The following is a 25,651-nucleotide window of genomic DNA, read 5'->3' as shown; positions in this document are numbered from 1 at the left end:
TTGGCCGATCCATGGCTTAATAAGATGAAGTGTCACGGGTTGTCAAAAGTAATCTGGTCATGCCGATACACGGCTGAATGACTTGACCTGGCTTGGGGTGGGACCACCAAGATGGCGCTGCCGGTTTCGGTACTGATATAACTTACCAGAATGGCAGTTATCAAAGAAAAGGTTAAGAGTATATGCCAAACAAACTGACTGTGGCAGCGCTTTAATCTTGGTCGAACATTCGACCCATTTGACGGGTTAATGTGGAGCCGATACACTGCCTGACAATATCATTTTGTATTTTTGCTCTATAATGTATTCAGTGCAAATCATGACGAGTACAAATGAATCAATTAACTTGTGAATCGGAAATAGTAATCTGAAGCGTAATGCACTTATGAAAACATGTTAATGTGTATTAGATTACTTAGGTATAACGTGAGCTTAATATGAAGATCACCTAATTTGGCGTCTTGATTATAGTCCCTTGTTTGTTTTCATTGTAAATTCACGTGGATGCGAGTGATAAAACATGGCGCCACCTCATAATGTTTGTAACATTGAGGAAGGCAGAGCACCGAAACGCGTCTGTTGCGAACAATAAAATCAGCTTGGAGTGCGTGGTTTCTATTGTGAAAGAGGTGGAAACCTTGAGCGACATATGTATATATATATATATATATATATATATATATATATATATATATATATATATATAAAAAACAATCCTCTACCCACAGGCACAGGAAGACGACGCCATGTTCTGCTTTTGTCAAATAAGTTTTATTTTACAAGTCGGCTGCTGGGACGCGTTTCGCCTGTTCACCAGGCTTGTTCACCACAGTGCGAGTAAAGTTTGCATTACTTAAAGCCCACTTACGTACAATTACGTGAATGAAACTACAATTCCATTGCCACTGAAAACAGACTCGTAGTTTTTACGGGTCGAGTATTATACAAACGGTAAAACATTTTTAGAAACTCATGTATTTTTTTCAAATATTTACACAGTCTGTTTTAAAAAATGCGATTTCATTCAAAGCATTAAATAAAGTGACTAGTGCATTCAAATATCGACCGGCGTCAAAAAATTGAGCGCATGTGCGCGTGAATACCAGTTTGCTATGTATAAATTCTATTAAATACACATAGTCAAAATACTTTCTATTTACGTGTTTACCTCATTTCATCACTGCATTTTTCCTTTAACTCTGTCTGTCTGCCGTCCCCTGCAATACTCGCCAGCAGCACTGTCTTCTGGGAGTTGAAGTTTCATTTTGCGCCACCATGGTCGAATCAACATGTGACTTGGGGGCGGGGGCTTACTTACCTTCGAATGAGGGTGGTATTGGACATTTTGAAGATGCAGGTGGGGTCATCACGTGTCAGCAACAGCAACCGAAGAAGGCTTATTGCCGAAATGCATTTTGCTACGCTGTCTCTCATTAAAACGGCTCCTGCACAGTTCCCTCGTGTGGCCTCTTCTCCTTTCTTATTTTGCGAGGAGTGCTGTTTTTCATTCAAATTCACGCACATGCCAGAGGTGCGCTGGAGGCTCCGGTTCTTCAAGTGGCAGAAATCAGCTGGCGCCTGCTTCCAAAGCATCAGTGTTTCCCGTTTCCCGGACCAGTTTCTGCCCGCTTCGAGTTTGTGTTTGCCTCAGCCTTCTGCCAGCTGGCAGCTCGTTACTTAACGAGGAGTCGGCTGCATTGACTTCTCGGCTCTGCATTTTGGCTAAACTTTGGGCTGCACTATGCTCGAGGCTTGAACTGAGAGGGATGTGTAGGAGTGCGCAAGACTTTCTATTTACGTGTTTACCTCATTTCATCACTGCATTTTTCCTTTAACTCTGTCTGCCGTCCCCTGCAATACTCGCCAGCAGCACTGTCTTCTGGGAGTTGAAGTTTTATTTTGCGCCACCATGGTCGAATCAACATGTGACTTGGGGGCGGGGGCTTACTTACCTTCCAATGAGGGTGGTATTGGACATTTTGAAGATGCAGGTGGGGTCATCACGTGTCAGCAACAGCAACCGAAGAAGGCTTATTGCCGAAATGCATTTTGCTACGCTGTCTCTCATTAAAACGGCTCCTGCACAGTTCCCTCGTGTGGCCTCTTCTCCTTTCTTATTTTGCGAGGAGTGCTGTTTTTCATTCAAATTCACGCACATGCCAGAGGTGCGCTGGAGGCTCCGGTTCTTCAAGTGGCAGAAATCAGCTGGCGCCTGCTTCCAAAGCATCAGTGTTTCCCGTTTCCCGGACCAGTTTCTGCCCGCTTCGAGTTTGTGTTTGCCTCAGCCTTCTGCCAGCTGGCAGCTCGTTACTTAACGAGGAGTCGGCTGCATTGACTGCTCGGCTCTGCATTTTGGCTAAACTTTGGGCTGCACTATGCTCGAGGCTTGAACTGAGAGGGATGTGTAGGAGTGCGCAAGACTTTCTATTTACGTGTTTACCTCATTTCATCACTGCATTTTTCCTTTAACTCTGTCTGCCGTCCCCTGCAATACTCGCCAGCAGCACTGTCTTCTGGGAGTTGAAGTTTCATTTTGCGCCACCATGGTCGAATCAACATGTGACTTGGGGGCGGGGGCTTACTTACCTTCCAATGAGGGTGGTATTGGACATTTTGAAGATGCAGGTGGGGTCATCACGTGTCAGCAACAGCAACCGAAGAAGGCTTATTGCCGAAATGCATTTTGCTACGCTGTCTCTCATTAAAACGGCTCCTGCACAGTTCCCTCGTGTGGCCTCTTCTCCTTTCTTATTTTGCGAGGAGTGCTGTTTTTCATATATATATATATATATATATATATATATATATATATATATATATATATATATATATATATATATATATATAAAAAACAATCCTCTACCCACAGGCACAGGAAGACAACGCCATGTTCTGCTTTTGTCAAATAAGTTTTATTTTACAAGTCGGCTGCTGGGACGCGTTTCGCCTGTTCACCAGGCTTGTTCACCACAGTGCGAGTAAAGTTTGCATTACTTAAAGCCCACTTACGTACAATTACGTGAATGAAACTACAATTCCATTGCCACTGAAAACAGACTCGTACTTTTTACGGGTCGAGTATTATACAAACGGTAAAACATTTTAGAAACTCATGTTTTTTTTTCAAATATTTACACAGTCTGTTTTAAAAAATGCGATTTCATTCAAAGCATTAAATAAAGTGACTAGTGCATTCAAATATCGACCGTCGTCAAAAAATTGAGCGCATGTGCGCGTGAATACCAGTTTGCTATGTATAAATTCTATTAAATACACATAGTCAAAATACATAAGAATTGTACCGTTATACATTTTTTGATTCATATAAGTTTAGCCCCAGTGGGCAGTTTTACCAGCGGCATATTTCATGGCTAGCATTCTCTTGTAAGCTTTAAACAAATACACCAAAGAAACCCAAAATAATGAAAAAAATGGTTAAAAACAACTGCAAACATTGGAAGGGAGTTTTTGTACTGCAAGAGTGTTAAAGGTGTCTATGAAGATCTTCTTCCATATTAAGACCTCCCGGGTACTTGCTATTAAGCTTAATTATGTACATCGACTCAAGTTTTCGCAGCTTCTTTTCATAATTTCCACCTCTTTCACGTTTCTTTACTGCATCTATCACAAAGTAAGACAGTCCTGTCAAATTTCTATCATGGATTTTGTCAAAATGTCTAGCGACAGGATATGTCTTGTCTCCATTTTTGATCGCTCGTAGATGCTGCAAAATTTGCATATGAACAGGTAGGGTCGTGCTGCCCACATATTTCAGGCCACAAGGGCACTGAAGCACGTAGACTGCATGATCAGTTTTGCAGTGGTAGTGCCCTTTGATTTTGAATTTTCTGTTTGAGAGATTGGATGTATATGTAGAGGTGTTTTTACCATGAATACATGCCTTGCATTTTAGACATTTTAAAAATCCCTCCTTTTTCACTAACCACAATTTGGTTGTTTTTTTAGGGGGAGGAACTTTCAAAGTGTTGCTAACCATCATTTGTTTGAAGCATCTGGCCTTTCGGAATGTGATCTGGGGTTTTTTGGTGACAATTTTACCTAAGACAGGATCACTCCGTATCAAGTGCCAGTGCTTGTTGAGAATGCTCCTAACCTGAGTATGTTCAGTGTTGTAAGTGGTGATCATTCTGAAAGTATTCTGATTTTCATTTTCTTTTCTTTTGGCGCTGTTACTTTTGCCAAACAGAATTTCCTCTCTTGGTTTCTTTGCTTTACAAATTGCCGAATTTACACATTCTGTGGTGTAGCCTCTGGCTTTAAAGCGACTGCTCAGATTGGTAAGGGCATCATTGCATTTGTTGGTATTACTGCAATTGCGTATGGTACGTAGACTTTCCCCATAGGGGATGCTACGAATCAAGTTCTGGGGATGGAAGCTTTTGCCGTGTAACAAAGTGTTACCAGCACTTGGTTTACGATAGAGGGCTGTTTCTAATTTTCCATTCTCTATGTAAACTGTGAGGTCCAGAAAATTGACCTCAGTTTTACTGATGTTGCTGGTAAACTTCAGATTTAAATCAATGTGCTCTAGATCTTTGATGAAGTTTACCAAATGGGTTTCCGTACCTTTCCATACGATGAAGAGGTCATCGATAAACCTGCTCCAATGCATGATATTGGTCTGCCAGATGTCTGGGTACTGCTTCCGGACTACCTGCTCCTCCCACCAGCCCATATGCAAATTAGCAAAGCTGGGGGCGAAGCAGGTGCCCATCGCAGTACCACAGACTTGATGGAACAGTTCCCCATTGAAGAGAAAATAATTGTTTAGCAGACATATCTCAGTCATTTCCACAATCATTTGTGTGTGGGCCCAATATTTGACTGGTCTACTCCCCAAGAAGTAACTAACTGCATTAAGTCCATCTCGATGTCTTATGCTTGTGTACAAGCTAGTTACGTCAATGGTTGCCAAAATATAATCCTCTTCCCATGGCAGATCATATACTCTTTTCAAGAAATCCCCCGTGTCTTGAATGTATGATGGGAGGGATTTAGTCAATGGGCACAGAAATGAATCAATGTATTTGGATGTGTTGGACAAGCCACTTTGAATCGCGGAAATTATTGGTCTACCGGGTGGATTTCTTTGATCTTTATGTACTTTTGGTATTAGGTACATTACTGGGGTCACAGGTTTGTCTATCTTGAGAAATGATACCTCATCTTTTTTCAACAGACCTTGCATATACCATTCAGACAATTTACAATTATAAATTAGATGGCTTTTGGTCATAACAGATTCATCTACTTTCACATAGTTTTGCCTTCAGCTTGCAAATTGAAAGGTACACACATAGTTTTAAATTAAAGCTTCAAAGAATGCTTTATTCGGTGCTCAGCCTTCTCCCCCCTATCGACAGACACGTTTCGCCTCGCGGCTTTTTCAATGTCGATTACAATCATGCAAAACAACTATTTTTAACCCTCCACATGTCATCATCACCATGAAAACAAAAGATGGAATTTCCACCAACCTCAATGATGTAGTTTACAAGGTGGCCATCTTGTGATGGGTAAATATAGTACAAAAAACATAATTAAATTCATTTTAACGTGCAAGTGTAAAGTAAGAAAATGCATCTAAACAATGATTATGAAATGAGGAAAATTTCAGTTACAAACATACATAATATAATACAAAAAAATCATTATTTTCAATGTATAACGCCTCTTTTAATCTTAACCACTGTAGGAAAAGAGAAACACAGAGAATATTTGCAATCAATTCGTGAATAAAGACCAATTTCATTATCATAAACCGTACTGTGGTTTCAGAATTGAGCCCTGTATGGGCTTTTCATTTTATGTCTAGGAAATACTAACGGCTCAAGGAAGATTCTCTTTTTCATTTTGAGCAGTAGATTTGTCAGAAAGGACCTGAGGGAAATAGAATAATATAACCAATGCTGTTATTCTTTCTCTTGACATGGCATCACTGCTCTGTACTCATAGGAAATCCGCAACAATCTATATGGAATAACTTTGGAGTCGATTGAGGAATTTGCGTGCAATTTTCCAAAATTTTGGCCAGCTCAGTTCTGCTCCTTCCTTGTTTTTTTCAGTGATATAGTTATGAATTAGCATTTAAATAACCTTTGAAATTCACTCAAAAACTATAAGTTTTAGGGGTGTTATAGTTAGCTGGACATTTCACTCATACAAAACCATTGAAGTTACGCAGAAAAGAAACCGAATATATAATTGAACTAGACAGCAAATACCCGAACGGGTTAAACACCACTGAAGACTTACACCATCTGTTGTAATTTTGTCTATCTCTGCATTTTTTCTGGTTATCTGATAACAACTTGCAGTAGTATATCCAGAAAATATTCACATGTGGTCTTTTTCATACTTTCTTTTCAAGGTCTCTCTGAACGAAAAAATTGACACTGGATGGCGCCGATGCGGCACCGTATAGGAGCCTAGTCAAGATTCTTTAGTTGCATAGATCTTGATATACATTTGCTCCCTGTAAATAATTTTCTCTCTGTACCAACTTTAAGTAGGAATAGTTGATTAATGAATTTTTTGTAAATCAACCAGTAGTCTGTTTTTAGCTCACATTTTCACTTCAGTTCATATTGGTAGGAATCACTACTGGGTTTTGATATATGGGTGATGGCATGCATAATGTACATGTATATATCTTAATTGTGAATTATTCATACTAGTAGGATTCCTGTATCTAGGATAAGTCCCTAAGATTATGATATTGACACATGGAGTCATGATTTTGTTTAGAATGTATGTAGAACTGTATATAGAAATAGAGTATATATTTGTATATATATATATATTTTTTCACACTTTGTGAACAGTGTAAATAGATAGTATATATTTTTCTAGGTGTATATAAATTATTGTGTATTTTTGCCTCATAGATAAATCTTATATAGGACTTATAGGTTGTACATGTCAAATTATGTAATACATCAGAGTATTTGCATTCATGCAGTTATTTTGTTTCAGTGCCTAGCTCACTGTTTTTATTGTATAAATAGGTGTGCACGTATTCTAAATTACAAAAACGTGTTTTTTTTATGTTTACACCATGTGACTCACGGAAATGGGTGGAGCATCACTTCAAAAAATGGTATAAATTTGTAGCTGACCTGGTGCGCGGTGTGTGACCAAGAGCACAAGTTGCTCGAAACGCGTAACCAGAGAGGTTTTTAATAAAATCTCCTTTACTGCAGCCATTGGGTCCGTGTCTTCGTTTTCCACAGCAGGAGTGTGGTGTTTGAATATTTGTACTTTTCATATATATATATATATATATATACTAGCTTACCCTTGCGCGTTGCTGCGATCTCAGAAGAAAGGAAATTCAAGGAAACTCCTTATGATAACATTCAATTTATATTGTGTCATTTTTATTGAATTGTATTCATTTTAATATGGAAAACATTTGAAAGTGTTGCTTAAGCAGTGCGTACTCGATCGGCTTCCAATCTCGATTCTCGTTGCTCTCCTGTTTCATTCGAGTGGGCTTGAGCAGTGCGTAATTGATCGGTTTCCAATCTTGATTCTCGTTGCTCTCCTGTTTCATTTGAGCGGGCTTGAGCAGTGCGTACTCAATCTGTTCCCAATCTTGATTCTCGCTGCTCATTCGTTTGAGAAGAATGGGCTTGAGCAGTTCGTACTCGATCGGCTTCCAATCTTGATTGTTGTTGCTCGTTCGTTTGAGAAGAACGTGCTTGAGCAGTTTGTGTTCGAACAGCTTCTAATCTTGTTTCCCGTAGCTCATCTATTTCTGAAGCTTGTAATGCCTTTTTCTCTTGTGTCCATCAGATGTAGGTCGACCAATCAATTTCCGTTTTGGGGGGCATAACTGTCGACGATGCTCGCAAATTCGCTGACAATTTCAGTTTTCGAAAGATTATGAGGGCCCTGGGGGGGCCGATATTTAAAAAGATTTTATGCCAGAAACCTTCGCGGGAGTGTACTCAACAACTTTCCAAAGTTTCATGGCGATCGGATAAATGTGTAGTAATGCATAAAGGATAAACAGACAGAAAGACATACATTCGTTTTTATGTATATAGATACTAGCTTACTCGTCGCGTGTTCCTGCGATCTCAGAAGAAAGGAAATTTAAGGAAACTTGTTATGATAACACTCAATTTACATTGTGTCACTTTTATTGAAACTTATTCATTTTAATATGGAAAACAATTTAAAGTGTTGTTTTAATTCTGTTTATTTATTCGAGTGCTTGTGGATACACTGTATTTTTTGTTTTTCTGTCTGGTGCGTACACTAATAAATCAGAAGGTTTTCCGATGTGTGAGCTGGCCACATACAGTTGTCCATGTGAGAAGCACGGATTCTCCGAATCTAGTCCACACACTTGCAGCGATTGTCCTTGTGCATTGTTGATGGTCATTGCAAAAGCGAGTCGCACCGGTAACTATAAACGTTCAGTATTGGAAAGATTATGAGGGACCTGGGGGACTGGGGGGCCGATATATATATATATATATATATTTTTTTTTTTTTTATTATTTTTTTTGCCATAAAACTTCGCTGGAGTATACTCAACAACTTCCTGAAGTTTCATCCCGATCGGATGAATGGTGTAGTAAAGCATGAAGGACAAATAGAATGACATACTTTTGTTTTTATATATATAGATATATATATATATATATAGATATAGATATAGATATATATAACTTCGAAATAAACATTACAAGTGATCCACCGTGCAATATTTTATTAAATCTGCCCCAGGAGTTTCCCTCTCTATTTTATTCTGGCCCCCCCAGGCAGCATTAAAAACGTATCCTGCGATGGTATTGAGGTATTATTACCTGTCATCTCTTATACTGTCAACATGTTTCAGCTAGTTATCTATGATCACTCAGGGTCCTTGGCCTTCATCAGGACTAAGATACCTGTAGTCACTATCACAATTCCTGGTTTGCACTAGTTAGTAAGATTCTCCGTGATGTAATGTCATGCAGTGACCTTACCTGTCACTTCCGTTCATAACACCAGGAATTTACTGTAAAACAAATAACAACAAATTCAATCAGATTCCACAAGAGGGTGAATGTATGTGGTCCTTGCACCCAAACCGCATCAATTGGGATCAAAAACTCATGTAATTGATTGTGTCATGCACAGTAATGCCTTCTGTTCCCAATATCACATTTTCAATGTGAAGCGCCAATCAACACATTTGCATTAACATGGGGTTAAAAAATACAGGAATACCAGTGGGATTAAGACTATTGCTTCTTACCCAGGTAATTTCTCAACTCTTTAAAACCTGGGTTGTGGCAGCAGCGTCACCCTCTATTCACACACTGAGTAAAAGCAAAATGTTATTACTTTTTACCTATATATGGATTTCCAGAGAGGGTGATAATAGATCATAATATATTTTTTGTCTTACCACCTCATCTCCTTTGTTGTGTGTGTTACACTGGTATGTTACAATATATGTACCAATTCATAGCGGATCACAGAGCAAAAGCATCTGTTAAAATGAACCATTGATAACATTCCTCAAAGTAACTTGTTCTGGAGCATGAACCACAAAACAAACAAATGAAATCAAAATAATATTGCCACATGTCCTTATAGAGTAATTTCATTGATATGAGGTTGAGATTGCCATGAGGGATGTACTTCATTATTAGAAAGGCTATAAATAATTAAAAACACTTTTCTTTCAAAGAATGTACCTAGACACTAGAGCAGTAGAGACCTACCTTTCTATGTAAAGAAAAGACAATCCAAGCATACGTAAATACATACTGAAATGACTCAACCTAATCCCTGAGTGCAAGGAAGAATATGGAACCCCTGTCTGCTGTTTGAAGGCTGAAACGCAGCAATAAACAGGGTTCAGTGGTGGGCCCCTCAAACCTTTCTACCCCTTGTGCCACTGCTCCACCATTGAAAGCTACATACCTGGTATTACACTATAAGTTCCATGGTTTCCGCCAAGCTGTAATGTAACTTATTAACATACTGTTATTTCAAGATTAATAAAAATCCGAAAGCATGTCCTCTGGTGTTGCCCAGAGTACATTTCTAACTACACTGCTGATTGCAGATGACACCCTTAAACTAGGCATCACAGGGCATTCTATGAGGGCACAAGTTGTGACAATCTATCTGCGTACTTTGAGGGAAGTCAAGGGGTATAGGTGGTCATCTGACAACATTCGTCTACACATATGCATCGGTTTAGTGATGGGTACTGGGCCAGCACCCCTGCAGCAGCTGCTAGAACAAATCAGAATGTGTCTGACAGGGGCTGCGAGCCAAGGCAGCAGCAGCAGCATGCTGGGCAACCCCCAGCACAGGAGGTGGGGTGGGGGGGACACGAGGGGGGAGAGAGCCTGAGGGGAGCCTGAGGGGAGAGCGGAGAGTGAAGAGATGTGGGGCAGGTTGTAAGAGGGTGCGAGGAATGGCCAGAGAGAGAGAGAGAATGATGACACGTGAGGCGGAGGGAGGGAAGTGGGCGAAAAGTGAGGGAGGTAATTGAGGCAGACAAAAAATCGCTGGAAAATAAAAGGGGGCCAGGTATGAAAGAAGTGGGGGGCATGTTTGAAAGGGGGAGCAGGATAAGGAGGCTAAAAAGCAAAGGGCGAAGCATAGAGATGAAGAGGGAAGAAGGTGTGAGGAGCAGGGAGCTGAGAGAAGCACAGAAGTTTAGTGAGGTAAGGAAGATAAGGATCAAAGAGCAGTGGGAGAAGTAAGATGAAGGCGTAATAAGAAAGAAGTGGAGGGGCAAAAGAGGCATGGAGAAACAGAGGAAGGAAGTTCAAGGAGTAGGAAGCGTGGAAGTGAACGAAGGAAGAGAGGCGAGAACGGTTTAAATGCAGTCATGGGAGAGAAGAAAGGAACTAAGAAAGAAGGAGGTGGACAAGCAGAGTGGAGAGATGGTGGAGAATAAGGGGGGAGAGGCAGAGTGTGGAAAGGGAGAAAAGTGGGGAGGGAACGATTGTCTTTTGCAAGCAATTAAATTAGTTTGCAGCAATACCGCCAAATCTGAAGTGTGTCTCTATGTGGGATGTATATCCATTTTTATGCTACTTCTTACTTCTCAATTTAACATGCTCCCGAGCCCCGTAAACACATCTTCAAAACAGGAAGACAGTCATCTTATTGTAGACTGTTACTGAAGACATTTCCACAGTAAACTACTTTTAAGAGAAATGTCATAAATTGCATTCTCAACACTCACGTCTTTGAATTCATGACTAAATCTACTGCAGCTTGACAGACCTTCGACAATCTCCATTATCTTCCGAACACTTTACTCACCGTTTCTGAGTTCTGCTGAGACATTTCTTTCCTGATTGCGAATGTATTTCCTAGAATAAATTCCCATCTCTGAAGCCTGCCTAAATACGCCAGTGCTGCACAGAAGTTTAGTGAAGCAAGGAAGATAAGGATGAAAGAGCAGTGGGAGACGTAAGATGAAGGCGTAATAAGAAAGGGGAGGCAAAAGAGGCATGGAGAAACAGAGGAAGTAAGTTCAAGGAGTAGGGAGCATGGAAGCAAACGAAGGAAGAGAGGTGGGAATGGCTTATAGGCAGTCATTGGAGAGAAGAAGGGAACTAAGAAAGAGGGAAGTGGAAAAGCAGAGTGGAGAGATGGTGAAAATAAGGGGGAGACAGAGTGTGGAAAGGGAGAAAAGTGGGGTGGGAAGAGATATGTCAGGAACTGGAGGTGAGATGGAGCAATGAGTGGTCAGAGAAACTGTACGGGAAAGAGAAGACGAATGTGGAGACGATGAAAGGAGTGAGGCGAGAAGCGATGGAGAAGAATGGAGAGCACAAAATGGCAAACTACGGGAGAGAGAATGAATCAGAAAGAGAACAAGCATTGACCGCAAAAGCGACGCAGCCGTGAAAGTGATCACGCTAGAAGCAGTGGCTGTTTTTAGGCACACTCGTGCTTGTGGCACCATCCGCCTTGCAGGAGCAAGCAACAGCAAATTAGCATGCGCGCCGCTGTTCGATCCCGCAAGGTGGATGCCCCCAGAAGCCCGAGTATGTGCTTCCAAAAACAGCAGAGCAACAGCTAAAAGTCCTCCTATGCAGCGCATGCGCGCTGCGTAGGCGTGACCTGAAAAAGGTAAGTGTGTGTGACTTGCCCATACCAACATGGTTGCAGGTAATGATGGGGCACGGACATCATGTGTAAAATATGCATCCCATACCTACTGTGTGCAGTCTTTCAAGTGGCAAATGTATGTGTGTGTGTTTGTGTGTGTAGGCTCGTTTGTGTGTAAAATAGGTTCACATAGGAAAGCAGCTGATAGGGCCGATATAATATATGGTCCTTAAAAATTTTCTATGTATATGTTCTAATATGACTCCATAGAAGCTACAAAATGTACTCTGTGGGAACAGACATTCTGGTGCCTACATAGGGATATTTACATTTATATTGCAGTGTCAATTTTCTACTTTGTTGACTTCACAAACTCATCAAAGAATTTGCAGTGAAAAACTACAGTTCACACTTGTTTCCCATGGGCATAACACAAGCCCCAGGGGGATCAACCCTTCAGGGAGCCCCCAACACAAAAGGGGGCCCTTATTAAGCCAATGTCCAATAAGTATCTGTGTGATACAGTAGACTTAGGGGCCCTTCTTCAAATTCTGCAAGGGGGGTCCATCACTTTGCATCACGCCACTGTAGTTTCCATGTTGGTTCCTAGTCAAATCGTGTCATCTTTTATTTGGAACTCTGCAGAGCAGGAATGTAGTGAATACATACTTTTTCTTTCTTTTTTATACACAGGGAAATAATTTTTCCCCCTAGAAAAACCCCAACCCTCGCACCCCCAACACATTTGAGTGTATTCCATTTCCCTTGACACCAAAATAGAAATGGTAATACTTTGTGAATGTTTTTAAACGTCTAAAGCTAGCTCCCCCTTGAAGCACCCAGGAACGCCCTTCAAACATCTGGGGCCATATTATCAAGAAAGGGCGATACATTATTGCCGCTATTATCGACAGGAAACTGCCGCTAAAACGGCAATAATGTGCTTGATAATATGCCCTTGTGAATTCCCATTGAAGCCCAGGATCACACCAGAACCTGGGCTTTTATGGGAATTCACAAGGGCATATTATCAAGCCTATTATCGCCGCTTTAGCAGCAGTTTACTGGAGATAAAAGCGGCGATAATGTATCGCCCTTTCTTGATGATATGGCCCCAAGTTTTCAACATATGACAAATGCATAAAACAGACTGTCTTTTAATAAAGCATATTTATTGTTTTCCTTGAAGTAGAAGCAGGGAGCATATCATGTATAAAACACGGGGTCTTATTTATGAAGGCCTTGCGCTGCCGGTGTGTCACTTTTAACATGGGAAAAAGTGACGCACCGGTGGCGCAAGGCCTTCATAAATGAGGCCCATTGGGTCTAGTGCCAGGTTGCTAGTTATTTTGAGATAATAGAGCCCCCATTAACTAACAGTACAGCTGAGTGCATTATTTTCTAGGTGCATCATTGCCTCCTCATTCTGAATTCTGCACTTGGGAATGGTGGATGGCATAGGAATAGCAGATGCCTTGTGCTGAGATGCAAAACGCAGAATGCAGATATTTTACTGAAACTAATTTTGCAATATTTTACCTAACAAAATGTTTCTAAAGAAAATGCTGTACTACTGCAATAATTGTATATTTCTGTCTACTGTCAATTCAGGATTACCAAGAGATCAGAATGAGGACTGTATTATTGAACTAACCAATGCACAATATCACTTGAGCCATTAGCAGGCCTCAGAGAAAACCAATGTCTCTGCCTGTCCTGCTACATGCAAACTTTGGGCCTTACACTTTTGTGTAAGTTTATGATTGCTTGCCATTCACAAAGGGATTTACGAGAGCAGAATGTCCACACATAAAACAATAGGATAGTCCTATCCTTTATGTATGGAGACTCCATAGTCAAACATCTGCTGGAGCAGTGGGACAATATTACCATTTATTTTGTAACAAACTTTTCTTAGTTGCCTGAGAAGTAAAGGGAAGTTAACATTAATGCAGCAATTCAAATTACAGTTTAGCCCATTTGGCCACATAGCGAGAACCAAGAGTCAGAAGAAAGGGTTAAGTATATTTCATTACAAATCATGGGCTAAACTGATGTATATAAATCTCAAGAATATATTGTAAAAAAGTGCTGTGGATATAGTACATATGTAAGTACCTCCAGTGCTTGAAGTATCTCTGTAGCCCACACATTTACTCTCGTCATTGTATGTCTCTCCCTCAATTTATCGTTCTTCTCACAAGTTTCACTCTTGCCAATCTGAACAAATATATCCCTGTTTGTGTTTAACATTAACCCACTGCGCATGCATCAATAGAAAACTCTGGATTGTGTATCATACCAACATCACTTTGGTCGAATCAGACATCAGTTTCACGTAGGGTTTCAAAATGTCATAGTGAAATCCAGGAGTCAACAGTTTACGATGCTGGTACCACTTCGGTCCAGCGAGGATCAACAAACCCTTCCCTAAAACAAGCAAAAGGTAAGTCAGCTAGTGAGTCAATTTGTAAAAAACAATTAAGCTCATGGACCCAAAGTTTTTCAACACAGCCCACTTATTTTGCAGACAAGTACCAAATATCAAAGCTTCTTTTTTGCTGACTCTATCTCATGCCTCTTTCGTCCAACACCCAGCATTACTCTTTATCTCATGCTTCCGGGTCTTTTCATCCTCGCTTTCTCTCTTTCTTGTTGTTTTCATACATTTTTCCACCTATTTCTTCCTCCCATTTTTGTTTTCATTCTCTTGCTCTGAGTCAAAATCTGATGGTAAAAATAAGTTCCTGGTCCCCAAAAAGGAACGAAAGGCCACCCCCGCGGCTAGGGGAGGGGGGCCTTTAGTGGGCATTCCGTGCCCGCCTCAGTAGGTGAGTTTCGTTTCATGAGATTGCCGTCATGGGGAGGGTCTCTCCGTAATGTGAGACGCTTGGTGGGCGTCTGAGGACCCTCCCCCCAAGGCAATAAGAAGTGCAGCACTCCAGGCAGTAGCCCTCTTTCGTCTCTCCCCTGATTACAAGAAGGCTAGCCGGGAAATTAGTTGCCCACCCACCCATCCCTAAGTTCGATTGAGGGGGCGGGGTCCCTGATTAGAGAAAAGGCTGGGGGACTCTTTTTGGACGGAAAAACAGTTGACCCTGGAGCAGGGGAGGCAGTTATGGCAGCTCTAGGCTGGCGGGAGAGGGGGCCATCCTGCTGGTGGTCCTGGACTCTCTGGCTCTACCCTAGTAGCTGGTGGCTTGGAAAAGGGGGTGGTGTTGTGTCCTGCTGGTACAACACGCCTCTAGAGATGCCAATATATGGCAAACTGTGGCACATATGTATGGGGCGCAGCACTTATGTGTGAATTTAATAAATGGTCAAAGTGGGAAGTTTTACCCACAACTGAAATGGTGTTTGCTATAATAATAAAGCTACGCAGAGGACATCAATCATTTGTAAGTGTTTTACCGTGGAGGGGTGAGCCAGGGGTGATGAGCGAATGGCACGAGATATCCCCACTATGCAGCCTGCAAACACTGGCACAATTTAGTACTGCATGAAATTCCATGATAGTACCAAAAAGACATGCAATAAACATGGCTACCGCCTTCATGATCCCATCAGGAGTACCCTGAAGTACTTTTTGCCAACAGAGTTTGGGACTAAATCAATGTGTGTTGAGAGGTGGACTGCATGCTTTAACACCATCAACGCTTATGGTTTTCCCCCCCTGCGCTGAAAATCTGTAATTCCTACTAATCATGACGAGCTCAGCTCGGCATGAGTGTACGAGAGGTGTACCTCATGATGAGCTGAGCTCGTCATGAGCGTCGAAGGTGTTAAAAAAGGAAATTTGTGAGCTTTAGATTTGTAACGTTAGCAATAGCTGACACATCAGTAGATTGGAGGTGGCGGTATAACTGAATTGTCGTTGTTGTCGCATTTGTGAATTGAAATTTCATTTGATATATTTGGTCTTAAAATCGAATATGGTAAACTGTTAAAACCACTTTTCACCAACAGTGTATGACCTCCACGAAAGAGGCAGCACACTTGTGTGTAGAGGAAAATATTCAGAAGATGAAATGAAACGTGGAGTAACAGAATGTGTTGACTTGCTTATTCATGGTGATGCAGTCACTATACTTAATTTGTGCTTAATGAAGTATTGATATATAACCACATAACCATGGCCTGCATGATTTATTCATCAATCTACTCATCATTTGATATTATGTCATGTGTTGGTCTACAAGTTGTTTTATATTTCACTGCTTTTGAATTTGTGATTTCAGCCTCAGTTCAAGAAAAAGGGCCACTCTCGATATATTTGTAATGATTTTAGGTCGTTTACAATAAAAATGTAATTGACTATATGTGATTTAGTTTGTGCACAGACATTCCATTGAGGTATGTATGCATGTGGTATTTTTATAGCGCAACCCTAGCAAAAAAGCAGCAGAGCGCTGTGCAGAGTCAAAGACAAGCATGACGTCAACGAGTAATAGGGGAGTTCTCTGGGTTGTGGATGATTAATGCATTGTGATGTAGTGTTCTTGAACACCCTGGCTGCAGTGCGGCGCATTCCAATCGCGGGTGCGGTCATGACGGCCGGGAGCCGTCATCAGCACACGAGCACTGTGTGCAATGATGGCTCCCGGCCATCATCAGCATGGAAGGGGTTAAAGAGGTGCATCTTCAACTCTATCCAAAATTGGAGCAACATTGGGGTAGTCCTGATGAATACAGGGATGATGTTCCAGATACTGGGAGCATAGAAGGTAAAGGAGTGCTGCCATTTTCTTTTTACACAATCTAGGGCCAGATGTAGGAGGCCATTTACAGACCGGTAACGGCCGATTTCAGCCGTTACCGACCGGTAAATGGGTATTTGTGATGTAGGGGGCCAATTTTACCGATTAGGTAAATTTACTGAATCGGTAAAATACAGAATCGGTATTTTTACCGATTCGGTAACTGCCAGATGTAGGTGGGACTCTTCTGAGTCCCAAAGGCCTTACAGATTCGGTATTTTACCACCCAATCCAATTGGGTGGTAAAATACCGAATCCAGGTGTGCATGCACATGTGTGCATGCACACCTATGCCATGAGACAGACAGACATGCCCTTAGGGCATGTCTGTGTGCCACATGGCACACATGCCTGTATTTGGGGTGCTAGAGGGTGTCAAAGTGACACCCCCTGCACCCTTGCAGGATTCGGTATTTACCGATTCGGTAAATACTGATTCGGTAATGCCCATTGATTCCTATGGGCCTCAAGGCCCATAGGAATCAATGGGCATTACCGAATCGGCATTTACCGATTCGGTAAATACCGATTTTTACAGATTCGGTAATTCAATTACCGAATTTACCTAAATCTCCCTCCTTCAATTTTACCGATTCATAAATACCGAATCGGTAAAATTCGGTATTTATGAGTCGGTAAAATATACTTACCTGCATCTGGCCCCTGGTCTGATAGTCTGAAGTCTGAAGGAATCCTGGGTGTGGGTGTGCCGCAGATATGGTGAGCTTGTCTGCACGATAAGCTGGGGTGCTGGCAGCGATGGCTTTGTAAATGGTGCAGCTGGTTTTAGTGAGTCATTCGTTGTACAAGTCCACATATGGAGTGGGTTCCTCTTTCTTTTGTGCTGCTTTTATCCTTTACTGAAATGAACTAATGCGCTTTAATCCCTTGTGTAAATATGCCTCCCTCCTGATACCTAGATCATTTTACTTCACAGAAACAAACAAGACGATATACATTTTCAGGAAGTACGCCTATTTGCAGATGGTTTGAATGTGCATTCTTGCTTTCAAATGATGCCACTCCCAACTCTCACCAATGCACGAGTGAGAAGGAATCACAGAAGACTGGAGTTCTGTTTATTTTCACAAATGCATCCAATGTAATCTGTTATCTAGGATAGTGTATGCAAGTCCATGGGTTGCGCAAAGTGTTTTGAAAGTGATCTTGCATGGGACCTGTGACAGATTTGCATTGGCACCAGAGATATAGTGATTGGTAAATAGTGCTCAGTACTGGCATTTGTTTTGGTTTATAGTAACTCTAGAATTAAGGCATTGTGATCACTATTGTGACGTGGCTCGATCTTAAAATCTGCTACATATGACAGGATTTTCTATCAATCAGAATATAATTTAGTATTGAGCCGTGTCCAGTTCTATTAAAGGTGTATTTGCCTGGTGTGTCGGACTTAGTTCTACCGTTATGTGCCCTCAGTGAATGTTTTAGTGCAAGAGAGTTCATCTGGAGCACCAAAGGGGTCCAGACTCTTACTGATGGACTAGTAGTCTCTGGAATAGCCCAATGTTGATCTTCTTCACAAGGGTTATCTTTGATCATACCATCTAAGGGCTCATATTGGCAGCTGAAGTTCCCTCCTAAAATCGTCAGGCAGTTATCAGGGATAGCAGTGAGAAAAGTTGTTAGCTCATCAAGTGTCCTTGACTCTTGACTACGGCCAACTGGTCGTGTGTAGACATTTATTAGGGCGGTTGTGATCCTTGATGGAAAGTTAAGGAGAACACATAGAATGTCATTTGAGCATGTTTCTAAATGTTTAACAGTACAGCCCAGATATACACCCACTCAGATACAGAGCCCCCCTGAGGGCCTCCCCTTTCCCCCCGATGTTGCAGCTACGCTATACGATGTGTAGCCTAGTTTACGGATGTCCCCCCTTGCCCAAGTCCCTTGAAACATTCAGATCTCAGGTTGTTCAATAAATCTCCCCCATTCAGCGATTAACATTCTTGGAGGCTAGTCCAGCTATGTTCCAAGATAGAACTCGCAGCCTTGATGGATCCGGCCAGCTATCTATAGCAGCAAGTACAGGGGCGGGCGGGTGCGGGGTCCCACCAGTACACAAATGTGGCTTCTGGATGACCTCATTGGATGAAATATGACATTGTCTGTGGCCATATTACATCTATCAATTTCATCCCTTGATGTCCCACTCAGCCTCCCACCTGTCTCACCCTCTCTTGATGACATACTCTGGCCTATGACTTCCCCTGTTTGGACAGTTTTCACCTGTAGCTCTCTCTGGTGATAGTATTCTTTCAGCCCACAGCTCTTGGGCTCAAGTCAATCTACTCCTTCTAAACCACCAAATCTATTTGTTGTTGGAATATTAAAGAGTAGATACCTGGGCTCATCGTAATCTCGGTTGGTAGTTTGGTAGCTCTGATTTGAAGTTCTCCCCTCCTAGTCATTCTGCCTTCTAGTTTCTTGGGGTCTCCCTGGAGGGTAGAAGTAATCCAGCGGGAGGGCCCTTATGGCCCCCTCCTGTCTCCAGTCATCCCTACTTAGGATTGCTCGGGCAACCAGTGAATTTCTGAAATGTATCACTATACAGTCTCCCTGCATAACCTTGGGTCTCCAGCCCACCCAGCTGACTCTGCGGGTTGTTAGGATCTCGCCTGCATCCTCATAAGGGAATTACTCATGATCGGCTAACCAGAACATACAATTGTTCTTTAGTTCCTGTTGAGATTCATTTTGCCCCCTCCTAAGCTCAGGAATACCTATAAGGACAACAACATATGGGGTTGAGGCAGGTGGTAGATTAATGCACGGGAGGGGTAGACTTTCTTTGTTTGCTTCTGTACTTTTAATAGATCTTACCCCCTCCCGCTGTCTATTTTCCTGCTATTGCCTACTGTTATGTGGTTGTGGAGATGTTAAATTGGCACTGTGTTGTACATGGCTTTTTCCTTACCTGTTCTCTTCCTTGCTTGTCCTTGTACCAACCTTCTAGATCATTTACATGATTCTCCCTGTGACACTATCCCTGGTTCTATCCTGTGTCAGTTACTGCTTGGCCAGATGGGCGACGGTCCTGTTACTTTCTTTACTGCTGCATTAAACTACCTATCTGCCACCTACCTGGATCCAGAGTCTTCATTTCGTTTACAACATTTTGGCGACTTCTGGTTGGGATGCATCTGGCCATTTCCGCTTGCAGCAAAAGAAGGATTGAAGAAAAACAGCGATCCGTTCCCCAACGAACCCACTGGATACAGCGTTTTATTCTGCCGTTTTCCTGGTGTCTCTGGTGCTGATCGGCGTTGAGAAATACCGACCGAAAATCAAATTTTTCCCTTTTCTCCGCCTTCTCTGCCCGATTTCAGTTGATGACGTTGTGAGTCGCGTGCAGTCCTCTTCGTTACCCAGCAACGGAGCAACAAGGTGCGTAAGCAGAATGGCATTCCTTGTTGCCATGTAAACCCGTCTCCCTGTTTACATGTGACGCGAAGAGTTGAAGATGCAAAGTGTGTTGCGCGTTCACAGGAACGTTCACGAACTGAACGCCGTGCATCACTTACGCGAGGTTAACTACGTGACCTCTATGACGTGTGGCGCAAGCGGCCATTTTAAAAAACATTTCTTCCTGTAAACAATATCGGCAGAAAAACGCTCGTGATTTCAGCGCATAAGTGGTTCGTTAATCCTAAGAAAGGATTCAAGACTTCAAAATACAAGTAAGCTTATTTTATCATTGATTTTTGTGGCGCTTCTTCATTCCTGTGATATTTACCTAAGCGCAAGACATTTATTTACGTGACTTTGTGGCATCAACCCATTTATTGTTTATAATATTGGTGCTTGGACATATATTAGCACTTTGGTGACTTGCCTCTTTTCCTTAATTAACCCAGCCTTTCATAGACTTTACTCAAAAGTATTTTGTCATGGCACAGTCTATAAATGTTGCTCTTCCTCCACAATTTTTGGCTGAGCCAGGCAATCCATCTACTCCCTGGGAGGATTGGATTATAATGTTCAATAACTACATTGAAGCTCTAGATGGAGAAGACTTCTCACCCAAAAGAAAAAAAGCGCTCTTGATGACTACACTGGGAAAGGAAGGACAACGTCTTTTTAAGTATTTACCTCAGGTTCTCTCTTCCACTTCACAACCTTTGGATGAGTTTAAGGAAGCTATTGCTAGACTGGAGAATAGATTTGGGAAGGAAGAAAATCTAGTTCTTCAACGCTACAGATTCTACAAGAACAAACAACTCGAGGGTGAAAGCATAGATGACTTCGTTGCCCGCCTACGTGAACTATCTGTTAAATGTAACTTTGGTCAAATGGCTGATGAACACATTAGGGACCAATTAATTGTTCAAGCTAATAATAGGAAGATTCAAGAACGGTTGTGGGCTGCCAAAAACCCTACCCTCAAAGTAGCAATTGAATTAGCTAAGGTTGTTGAAGAGAGTGAAAAGTGCATTAAGGAATTGCAAAAGAATAGTACAGACTCAAAAGTTGCTGAAATTTCTCATAAGCCTGTCAATAGCGACATTAGTGATGATGAAGCAGCTGCTGTCGCTATTGTTAGAAAGAAAGGTTATGTTTTGCAGAAAAAAAATATGCCTCAACAGTCTTTCAATAGACCCCAGTTACAGTCTAGCAACATATTCATGTCTAAGATGTGTTCTAGATGTGGGAGTTATTCACACTCGTCTGATGCAAAATTCTGCTTTGCTAACAATAAGGAGTGTTTGCGTTGTGGTAAGATAGGTCACTTTGCAAAAGTGTGCAAAAACAGATCTAACCCGAGAGTTACTGTTGTGAGTGAATATAGTGACCTGAAGCGTGATGTCAACAAAATTCTAGTGTTATATGATTCAGTGTGTTCATGTGCTGAAAAGAGGGAACGAATCCCTAAAGCTAGCTTTATGGTTGATGACAAATGTGTCAACTTGATGGTTGATACTGGTTCCAAGTGGACTATTATTCCTTCATCTATGCTGAAGGAAGTATGGGGAAACAAATGTCTAGAGGTATGTGACATTTTTCCTTCCGGCTACCAGGGCGAGAAAATTGACCTCCTTGGTTACTTTGAAGGGAAGATTGTTTTTAAAAATAGGTCCACCTGGGGTAAGATCTATGTGTCCGTAGATGGTCCCGCAATATTGGGACGTTCCCACCAGTATGACTTGCACATAGTTGTTAATCCCAGAGCTGACGAACCTGTTTTAGTTATTGATGACTGCTCTATTGATGACATTCTTACCAATCATAGTGTTGTATTCAGAAAAGAATTAGGTGAACTACAGGGCTACTCTCACAGAATACTGTTAAAAGATGGCAGTATTCCTGTACAACATAAAGCCAGGAGAGTTCCCTTTGCCTTGCGTGATGAGGTTAAAACTGTCCTAGAGGAGATGCTTCAGGGTGGCATCATTGAGCCAGTAGAAGCTTCTCCATGGGTTTCCCCCGTAGTCATTTCACAGAAACCCGACAACAAAATTAGGTTCTGTGTAGACCTGCGCTCTTTGAATAAATGTGTAGTGGCTGATGTTTTCCCTTTACCCAATATAGGTGAGTTAGTTTCCACACTCAAGGGAGCAAGATTCTTCAGCAAATTAGACCTTAAACACGCGTATCATCAGATTCGTTTGGACGACAGTTCAAAGCATCTTACGGCTTTCATTACAGGCGAAGGAACTTTTCAATTTACTAGGTTACCTTTTGGCCTCATTTCTGCTGCTAGTGTGTTTCAGCGAATGGTTACCAAGGTGTTCAAGGGGCTAGATAAGGTTATTTTCTTCCAGGATGACATTCTCGTTTTCGGGGATACTTTGGAGGAACATAACAATGTCTTACAAAATGTTCTTCGTAGAGTTGTTGATGCTGGTCTCACGCTTCGCCGTGAGAAATGTGCATTTTTGGTCAAAGAGGTGGAATATTTAGGTTTCTGCCTCTCTGCAGAGGGTATAAGACATAAAAAAAATCTGCTGGAAGCTATCGAGTTAGCTCCCTCCCCAGCTGATAAGGAACAACTCAGGTCCTTCATGGGACTAATTGAGTTCTACTCTAAATTTGTGAAAGATTTCTCTACGAAAACAGCTCCCTTAAGGTCCCTGTTGAAAAAGGGGGTGAAATTCTCTTGGTCAAATGAACAAGAGTCTTGTTTCCGTGGCATCAAATCTGAACTCAAGTCTTCTGATGTCCTTACCCCTTTTGACATTAAACGGTCTTCTGTCCTAATGGTTGACGCGAGTGGTGTCGGCCTTGGTGCCGTACTTCTCCAGAAACATGAAGGAACTGAAAAAACTATAGCTTTTGCTTCTAGACGATTATCTACCTCTGAGATTAATTATTCCGTTATTGAACGGGAAGCCCTTGCAGCTGCATGGGGTGTAAACTATTTTAGAACATACTTGTGGGGTTCACGTTTTGTTCTTCGCACAGATCGCAAACCCCTGGTCAATGTGTTAGCGCCTGGTGGAACGGGCAAAGGTTCGCCCAGGCTAGCCAGATTAGCTTCTCGTCTGCAGGATTATCAGTTTGAGGTTGAGTTCGTTCATGGCTGGAGGAACATTCAAGCCGATTGTTTATCGCGCCTCCCTGCTCCTTCTGTTAGTGGTCAAGATTCATTAGATGAGATTCGTGATGACATAGCTGTTGCCTCTTTGCAAGATGTTTTGTTTTTGTGTGAGAGTACTTTCTCAGCTGAAGAGTGGTCCACGAGCATGGATGAAGATCATGTTTTAAAGGCTGTTGTTGATCTTGTCCTCAAGGGGGCAAGAAGAGAAAGTACTCTGGAACCTGCTGTCAGACCTTTTCTTAGAGTTTTGGGTGAATTGTTCCTTCTTGGGAAGAATGTGTTAATGAGGGGTGATCGTTTTATTCCTCCCAGCTCCTTGAGGAGTAAAATTCTCAATTTGGCTCATGAGGGTCATTTGGGCCAAACCCTCACTCAGCGGCGTGTAAAAGAAAATTTCTGGTGGCCTTCAATCGATAGTGATGCTGTAGACTGCGTAGTTAAATGTTCCTTTTGTAAAGAAGGAGAGAAACGTCTAAAAATCGTTGGTTCTCATTCAATTGGAAATATCTCTTTTAAAAGCATACCTTGGCATACAATATGCTTGGACTTCATTGGTCCTATGAGTGAACTACCTCCAAGTCAACGCTTTGCGGTGGTCGTTATTGATTGTTTTTCCAAGTGGTTGACTGTACGTTTCATGAGGGAAATCACAACTGATTCCACTATTCTTTTCCTTAAGTCTGTTTTTATGAATGAGGGTTTTCCATCCGTTCTAATTACCGATAACGGCACCCAGCTAACATCTACCAAAATGGCTAATTTTGTACATGAATGTGGCATATCTCATCACCGCACTTGTCTTTACAACCCTGAGAGCAATGGTCTATGTGAGAGAGTCAACCGACTGGTGAAAGGTGTGATTCAGATGTCGGTTGCGAGTGGATGTTTTTCTGATGAACGTGTGCAAGAGTTAGTTTGGGCGTATCGCTCAACGCCCCATAAGCAGGGAGAAAAATCTCCCTTTGAACTAATGCGGGGTCGTTCCCCTGTTTCAAGGTTGACTCCTGCCTGGTTAAGAGACAATGGTAAGCAACCCTCCCCATCAAATTTGTTTCCTCTACCTATTTTCAATGGCGATCTTGTCAAGGTCAAACCTGGTCGGTGTGCCAAAGGCCTCTCTAAATTTACTGGTCCATTTCGTGTAAAGAAGGCTTTTCCTCATTTTGTATTGCTTGAAAATGGTGCTAAATGGAACTACAGGAGAGTTGCGCTTTACCAAAAAAATGGAACAATTCCTTCAGATTGTTCTTCTAGTCTTTCTGATAAAAGTTGCAATGGCTATATGTTATCAGCTCAGGCGGATTCCAGTTTGCCTTGTTTGCCTGCTGTACGGGGGGAGGTGGGTGGTGGCGATGCGTCCTCTTCTTTGTGTGATGATGGAGTTGGGATTTCCGTCCCCGCTTCTACTTCTGCTCATTCTTCTTCTAGCGTGAGTTTAAGGAGTCCTCGCTCTCGTCATCCACCTGCTTATTTAAATGATTATGTTCATTGAGAGTTTTCTCTGTTCATTTGTCTTTTGTTTTTCTTTCTTTTCTTTTATTGTCCAAAGGGGGGAGATGTGTTGTACATGGCTTTTTCCTTACCTGTTCTCTTCCTTGCTTGTCCTTGTACCAACCTTCTAGATCGTTTACATGATTCTCCCTGTGACACTATCCCTGGTTCTATCCTGTGTCAGTTACTGCTTGGCCAGATGGGCGACGGTCCTGTTACTTTCTTTACTGCTGCATTAAACTACCTATCTGCCACCTACCTGGATCCAGAGTCTTCATTTCGTTTACAACACACTGCTAGAACTTAAAGTACACTGTCTAGCTTGTTTTGGAGCAATGATGGTAATGGTGCCATTCTGTACCGGTGGAGGGTCAGCCTTATTGATACTGGGTGCAGCCTGGGCTTCTTGACCACTAACAGTCGCTTCCCTCCCATGCATTTCCCCTCTATTGCCTGCCTGGGCCTCGATCAGCATAGCCAGCTTGTCAACCCTTTCTACCAGAAATTTAAGCTCATCCTTTACATTAGCCCTTACTTGAATTTGTAAGTCCAACACTAGATTTGTGACCCATGTTGGATATTCGTTGGCCATTACAGTGTGGCTAGAGGATCCTCCTTCCCCAGTGTCTATGTTGTCCATAATTTCTTCTGGACCCTTCTTCTTTTTTACCCCCGTTCTCGCTAGTGATTTTGGTTTTCCTTTTTTCACGTGACGTGTAAGTGCGACCCCCATATGTAA

General features: G+C 42.0%; 1 protein-coding gene across 1 annotated transcript in view; it reads right to left on the bottom strand.

Annotated features, from left to right (window-relative positions):
• Positions 1-25,651, bottom strand: part of LOC147747128 (cytochrome P450 4B1-like) — a 226,740-nt gene that overhangs the window by 98,092 nt on the left and 102,997 nt on the right. Inside the window, exon 4 of the mRNA XM_086952389.1 lies at positions 14,408-14,535. Coding sequence (XP_086808515.1) covers positions 14,408-14,535 — 128 coding nt within the window. The remainder of the gene's footprint in view (positions 1-14,407; positions 14,536-25,651) is intronic.

Source organism: Lissotriton vulgaris, chromosome 1_1 (genome assembly GCF_964263255.1).
Source record: "Lissotriton vulgaris chromosome 1_1, aLisVul1.2, whole genome shotgun sequence".
Taxonomy (NCBI): Eukaryota; Metazoa; Chordata; class Amphibia; order Caudata; family Salamandridae; genus Lissotriton; species Lissotriton vulgaris.
Note: the sequence above shows the minus strand (reverse complement) of the source record. Positions and strands in the feature narration are given on the sequence as shown.